Raw genomic sequence first — 7,555 nt, forward strand, 5'->3', positions numbered from 1 at the left:
ACGGTATCTGACCTTGAGCGTGCTGATATGGCCACATGTCACCCATGTAGGACCCCGGTCGAACCAGGGGCTAAACTCACTACTCACGGTCCTCCCGTGAAGGACCCGACTTTATACCGCAGCCTTGCAGGTGCATTACAGTATCTGACCTTCACTCGGCCTGACATCACTTATGCTGTTCAACAGATTTGTCTCTTCATGCACGATCCACGAGAGCAACACCTTCACGCTCTCAAGCGGATCTTACGATATATTCAGGGTACTACAGATCTTGGTTTACAGTTGTACGCATCATCACCCACCACTTTGGTTGCCTACTCTGACGCTGATTGGGCTGGCTGCCCCACCACAGACGCTCTACATCTAGTTATTGTGTGTTTCTTGGAAACAACTTGCTATCATGGTCGTCTAAACGACAACTCACACCTTCTCGATCTAGTGCTGAGGCCGAGTACCGTGGTGTGGCCAACCCCGTTGCAGAGACATGCTGGATACGTAACCTTCTTCGTGAGCTGCATTGTCCTCTTACTTCAGCTACACTCGTCTACTGCGACAACGTCAGCTCTGTCTATCTCTCATCCAATCCAGTTCAACAACAGCGAACCAAACACATCGAGATTGACATTCACTTCGTTAGAGATTTGGTTGCTCAGGGACAGGTCCGTGTTCTACATGTGCCTTCGAGATATCAGTTTGCGGACATCTTCACTAAAGGTCTCCCGTATGCATTGTTTGATGACTTCCGATCTAGTTTGAGCGTCCGCAGCACTCCCGCTCCAACTGCGGGGGATGTTAGACTAGATATTTATATGGACCCTTGTTAGCTCATGTCCCTTTTGTATTGGGCTCAGCCCACTTATCAATTGTAGGGTTATAGTCTTTATATTGCTTTGTGTACTTACATTGGTGATGATCAAATGATAATACTCTCTACCGTTTAACAAATAATGATGCTACTTTGGGTCAATGAGGGTCAAGATGTTATTTTTAAGTGTTTTGGTGTACTAGAATACTATTGGTATATTGATAAGTTCTTTGACTTGATTAACGATGTTATTTTCATATTATTTTGATTAGTTTATTTTACTTGAATACTGATGATGTTTTGGTGGACTAAAATACAGATGTTTTAAACTGTATATAACCTCGACATACTTTGGAACTAGGGTTTGGGTAGGGACGATTGAATTTTGGGGACTAGGGTTTATTAAGGGATGATTTAAAAGTGCAGTTGAGATTAACCTGTATACACTTCATAGTATGTTACATTAGACATTACCATATTAACTATTAGACAAAACTTATGCATAGTTTCAGGGGTATTTTTGTCTTTTCACCCTTTTTTCACCTTCTTTCTTTCAAGTAACACCACAAAAGCCCCCCCACACTTTGTTCAAAAATTAAAATCGGCCCCCAACACAGGGGGTTAAAGCGTCAAATCAAAATTTTCATAAAATATCTTAAATAAACTCCACTCAAATATTCAACAGGTCATATCTTCTCGTTCGCAACGAGTTAAATTTTTCCGACACCATCCTTAAACTCGAAATAATTTTATGAACACAATGTCACCAACTATACGCAAAACGGACACTTTTAAAAAAAGCTAAATATTTAGGGTACTTTTCATATATGTTGATTTTTCACTCGCAGACTCCGTAACTAAACACAATAAAATACATTAAAAATCGAACCCCTGCCGCGAAGCGAGGGTTCGAAAACTAGTAAACACAAAAAGACTATTTTAGCCTCGGTTGGTAAGCATGTGATAAGGACCTAACGAAGATGATGTAACGGACGTTAGAATTGGGGACGAAATTGAAACCGACTCAAAACCATGAAAAAAGAAAACCTTAAGACCTATGATGAAATTAATTGTAAACTTTAAGGACTATTGGCGTAATTAAGCCGGTTTATATTCACTCTCGGCCGCCTACGTGCCGCGCTCTTTCGTACACCCTAACATTTTTTTTTTTTTTTTTTTTTTTTTTTTTTTTTTGAAGGCAATGTTAGTGGTTAGTGGTTAATACACGAAAATCCCCCCCCCCCGAGACTCGAACCCTGGTCTCCTCGAACACCATGTTAACATGGTGACCAATGAGGCAAAGCCCCATCGGCAAGGAGCACACATAAGGAGCACACATACGCTCCATATTCAATGGATCAAAACGACGACGTACAGCTCCAATCATCACCAACCTCAAAGCAACAACATTCAAAAAAGAAGCATAAAACTAAAAGAATTCGTGAAGCAGAGGAGAAAATGGAAGTCAAAATTGAAACAGTCAGCTCAATATCTGATAAATCGTTACCTTTAATCGGATACTTTCCATCTGGATATGATCAGGTTAAACGAAAACGGACGGAAGAACCTAGGGTTAGGCTTTTGAAACATGTGAAACGTAGCAATAGGTTACAGCTTGTTGTTAGCCCTAATCAGTCTTCTCAGGTTAATTTCGTCGGAACTAATTATTCCGGCGAGACGGCGGCACAGCAGGTGTGTTCTTATGCTCTCGGTGTTTTTGATAAGCAAACTCAAACTTTGAAGATTGTTCAAATTGAAGCTAACAAGGTATTGTAATTCATAATTTGCATACTCTTATAGTATTATAGATTATAGATGTGTATACACATATAGATATACTTGTATTTATGATTAATGTGAATATATTTTTGAGTGTATAAATGTATACGTTTAGGTGTTTTCTGTATCTATAAAACATGTTTATGATTAATTTGGATATTATTTTTTGTATGAATAGATATTTAGAATGGAACCAAGGTTTGGAGATGAAGATAATGTTATTGATGAAACTTCTAAAGTAGTGGATAATGAAACGACGGTGGAAGATACGCAGTTGAAATATAACTTCTCAACTAAGAAGTCTGAACGAATGGTATGCAATTTTGTTATGGAATTAACACATCGAAGATCACCTTTTAAACTCAATGCCAAACGCCCCCTTTAGTGTTACCTTTGTTTATCTATTTGTGTAATCATTGATTAAGTAGTTAAACCATACAATATTATTGACACTATTGTGATGTTTAATTTTTTATTTATTTGGTTTATGGTACCATAGGCCAAGATAAAAAAGGCTCAACTTGCATACCGTGATCCCGAAGCTCAGGAAGATTTGAATAACAAGATGCTTGATGTAATGTTTAACAAAGAAGCTCTAAAAACCAGTTTAGAAACTATTAGTACTGCTTGTAACATTCCACCTCATGACATGTCAGCAACCACACCTCACGAGGCTTATCCACTACACAAGATCATTACAAAGGGAGAATGGAGATATCTTTCGGATATTGCTGAGCTTTTGAAAGAAGGGAAAAGTTTAACACCTGAATTTTACCCACTCTTTGTTTGTAACAGAACTTACAAGTTTGAGGGAGCTAAGGTATAGAATTTATATTTATACTTCTGTTATAAAATATCACATGAGTTTTTTTTTGTAGAGGTGACAAAGTGGGTTGGGTAAAGTGTCAAATGGGTAATTGATTACTACTTGTTATTAGGCTGGGTTGACCACAAAGGCACAAACACTTTTTGCCAGTCCATTTACCCTATTTTTTTATAAGCTAATATGAACTTACGTGATGTGCGCTTAAGCACCATGTTTTCTTTTATATACCATTAAATTAAGCTAGAGGTCACAAAATGAGTAACTTGGGTGGTTGTGGTTAAGTTATAGTGATTAGTTTATGTTCGTGACAGAATGTGTTGAGTTGATCAGAAAGACTTTTTTTGGAATGTTCAAATGTTCTATAAATAATTAGCGTGTCGAATATGATTTCAAAAGATAATTATAGTAAAATGATTTAGTAGGCTTTGTGCGTTAGGAATACAATTTAGTCTACTTCCAACCCATTCTCTTGATGCTACTTAGCTTTTTTTGAACATACTTATACCTGGCAATAAGACCCATACACCAAAAATTGGGTCCGTTGGGTCAACTATTTGGTCAACCATTTGGGTGCATAGGCTCTCGAGAAAACAAAGGAATGGGGTCCAGTGTGGACCCATCTTTAGTCCATTAATATAGAAGGTTCATCTAGACCCGTTGAAACCCATTTCAATTTGAAAAAATTAAAAAAATAAGAAACTTAAATAAAATTAAAATTTAAAATTTGTTTATAGAAGTAATAAAAAAATATATAAAATGAAAAAATTGGGAAAATTTTATTTTATTTTATTTTATTTAAAAATCATTTTTTCAAGAAAAAATGAGTCTTGACCCGACCCAACCCGTTTGGATCTGAGGGGTTCGGCTCGTTTGAATTTTGAGACCCATTCAACCAATGACTTGTTTTGACCCAAATCCATTTGGGTCTCGACCCAACCTGACCCGTTTGTCAGGCTTAAACAAATTGACTCGTTAGAGACAAAAATTATACCTAGACCTATTTGTAAGTAAATGGGTCGAAAAGGACATCCGTAGATTACATAAATGGGTTAAAAAGACCTATCTGAAAAATAAAACTATTCACTGTGTTTTACTCATTCTTTGGTAATCTGTACATTACTTCATTATTGTTTATTCTCTTTGTTGTAGAATGAGGATGCGAAGGGCCTTGCTTGCATATTCTCGTACATTAATCATCTGATAAAGTTTAACGATATGCACCATTCCATGGATGACCATTCCAGGGATGGTTTATCACTTGTAAAAAATCATAAGTTTCCAAGCATACTGACTCAAAAATTCAACGACATGTTTGTGGACCCGGAATCAAAAAAGCTTACTAATGCCAGAAGGGGTCTTCTTATTAGCTATGTTTTGGTACTTACTCTTTTTGTTGATGACTTTAAAACAAAATTCACAGACATAGCTAGCGATCTGAAGATGAAACCTGGTGCGTTGAGGGATTATTTTAAAATGTTAGGCTGCAAATTCATTAGAGAAAATAACATAACATTGGCAACACTACCTGCTCCTTTGAAATTCCCTGAAGTCAGGATTAGGGGACGAAGATAGACATGATTGCTTGTTTTTTGTTGCTAAATGGGTTAGCAGAAACATGTTTATTGAAGTTTACTTTTGGATATTTATCAACAATAACTTTTGGATATTTATGAACAATTTATTGTTGAACTTATTTCGAATAGAGTCTCGATTTGGTAATAAATGTTTTCAAAACCCCCTTAATTACCGTTAGATTAGATTATTACATTACAATACCCCTTAATCTAACGATCATTAATCATCTACTTAAAAATATTAGCTAATAAATCAATTTTAAATGCTAAAATTCCTTTTTCTAATAATAAAAAAAAAAACACGGGATAGCCTATTAAAAAACTATAATAACATGTTGAATCATCCTTCATCAAAGTAAAACATACGGAGCTAATCTGAAAAAACTGATTGAAAAAACTGATCGTGAACCCTAACATATATGCATACATTTTTCATCTCTCATACCCTAAACCACCAGCGCCGATGACATAATCGTCGACAACCATCGGAGGCGATTGTGGTCTGAATCCAATCTAATAGTTTACTACGCATTCACGAAATATGTATTCTTCAAATACCATTCAATATATTCACCAGCATATTGTCTACTAGCCTTCAATTGTCACTTTTCATGGCACATTTTGTTTGTATGCGAATTTGGGGGTATAGGTTTCAGCGATTTTCGATTACATTTTATTCAATAGCTTGCGTCTCATTCGCTAAATCTACAAGTCTTACGAACGATTTTGTTTATAGGTGTTCCATGTTCTGATAATTCGTAAACTTTTTTTTAATTATATCTAATAATTTTTATTATTGTTTTTTGGTTTTTTCCCTTTTCAGATTTCTTACTGTTTAATTCGTCCCCACACTGTGGGATTTGTTTTTGTTGTTGTTGTTACTGTTTAATTAGGTTTGAAGAAATTCATTTTTTTTAATTTAAAGGTATTATTTTAATTATTGCTTAATTTTACATGTTTTAGCTTTACATGTATTTATATTTCCCTTTCCTATCTTGATACAGATTTGATCGTTCAATGACGTGTATGACCAGAATTATTGGTGATTTCCACCGTTTGATGACGATTCAACCCGCCATCTGATGATGATTCAACCCACACGCGATACACGGGTTCGTTAGGAAAATCTAAAATTTTATTGTAAATGAGTTATTTAAGGTATGATGGTGTGATGAATGCAGGCTCTTCGAGTAGTGGATATGGGATGTTGTGGAATACGGAGAAATAGAGGGCAGATAAGGTGTTTACCGATGCAAGCGCCATGTTTGAACAGAAACGAGTACGTGTTCTAGGACGCATTTCATCCGACAGAAACGGTGAATGTGTTGATGGGAAATAAGGCTTTTAGTGGTACTCCTGATGTTGTTTACCTTATCAACATTCAACAACTAGCAATCGAATGATTAGTACCTTCTCATTGCTCACTTCATTTGATGTATAAGGTCAGTATAAACATGTTTGAACCTTATTCGGTCAGTTTGTATAGTATATCAAAGTTACTGCTTTACATTTATTGTAGAATAACGTTATAATTTACGATGATGAACACAGTGTCGATATTCATGTGGAAAAACGAAGAAAAAACCAACTTCGGTTGTTAAGGCTTCAAATGGCCAAAAAATTATTTTGGAACGATCAGAACACGTGAGCATGAAAAAGAATGTGACGGCCCCCGTTGCCTATATTCACTTTGAGTGAATATAGGACTTGTTACACATATGGTTTTTCAAACTAGAACAAGCTCGGTCAAGGTGGTTTTGGACCAGTTCACAAGGTTTGTTCTTCAAATTAAACGAATTTTCTAATTTATTGATATTGTGAGAATGATATGGTCTCCCATTTTAAATATGTTTATCTGATTATTGCGTTTGGAGTTTGTTATTAACAGTTTGACAAATATATTATGCTTTTAATACATGATATAATGACTGCAGGACAAGAAATCGTCAGGGGCAGGGCTTAGTGAAATTTAGAAACGAGATGATTTTAATTGCGAAATTGCAGCATCAAAATTTGGTTAGATTATTGGGATACAGAAATTACCGTCGTCGCCTTCTTCGTCGTTCCAGGTAGACCGCCGACTGAATTGGTATTGCCGGCGGCTGAGTGACTCGATATCGCCAGCGTTTGTTGCTTATTTCTTTTGTTTATTTTTTGATGCAAACCTCCATTCGTTTGCAATTTCAATTTATATCAGTTTTTTTTTTTTTTTTTTTTTTTTTTTTTTTTTTTTTTTTTTTTGCGTTTGGTTCAATTTGTTTTGCAGGCTTTTTGAATTACTAGCACCGTCTTGAAATTTGTAAGACTGTTTTTTGTTCTTTTTTTGGTTCCTTTTATTAACATAAGCCTAAATTGACATAATTTGTTTGCAGTTTGAAAATCACAGTTTCTTTATTTTTGATTCGATTTGTTTTAGGATCCATTTTGATCTTCAAGTTAGTCTCTCTGTTTACAGGTACTCATCTTTTCTTCCAGCTATACTTTGATTAGCGTTCGTGTATTTCCCATTTTAGGAACTTTCAAATTTTTGTTTTTAAGATTATACATTTAAATGTGTTTGCAGCAGGTCAT

The 7,555-nt window shown here is 35.6% G+C and overlaps 2 protein-coding genes across 2 annotated transcripts; both read left to right on the forward strand.

The window, feature by feature from the left end:
• The first annotated feature begins 27 nt into the window (after window positions 1-27).
• LOC139842691 (uncharacterized mitochondrial protein AtMg00810-like) lies at window positions 28-2,020 on the forward strand. Its single transcript, XM_071832807.1, has 3 exons — window positions 28-495; window positions 654-819; window positions 2,004-2,020. The coding sequence occupies exons 1-3, from the start codon at window positions 28-30 to the stop codon at window positions 2,018-2,020; spliced, it is 651 nt and encodes a 216-aa protein (XP_071688908.1).
• A 117-nt stretch (window positions 2,021-2,137) lies between these two features.
• Window positions 2,138-5,055, forward strand: LOC139845211 (uncharacterized). The gene is made up of 4 exons (XM_071835454.1): window positions 2,138-2,572; window positions 2,763-2,897; window positions 3,084-3,404; window positions 4,560-5,055. The coding sequence occupies exons 1-4, from the start codon at window positions 2,159-2,161 to the stop codon at window positions 4,980-4,982; spliced, it is 1,293 nt and encodes a 430-aa protein (XP_071691555.1). The 5' UTR covers window positions 2,138-2,158; the 3' UTR covers window positions 4,983-5,055.
• Window positions 5,056-7,555: the final 2,500 nt, after the last annotated feature.

This window comes from Rutidosis leptorrhynchoides, chromosome 4 (assembly GCF_046630445.1).
Source record: "Rutidosis leptorrhynchoides isolate AG116_Rl617_1_P2 chromosome 4, CSIRO_AGI_Rlap_v1, whole genome shotgun sequence".
NCBI lineage: Eukaryota > Viridiplantae > Streptophyta > Magnoliopsida > Asterales > Asteraceae > Rutidosis > Rutidosis leptorrhynchoides.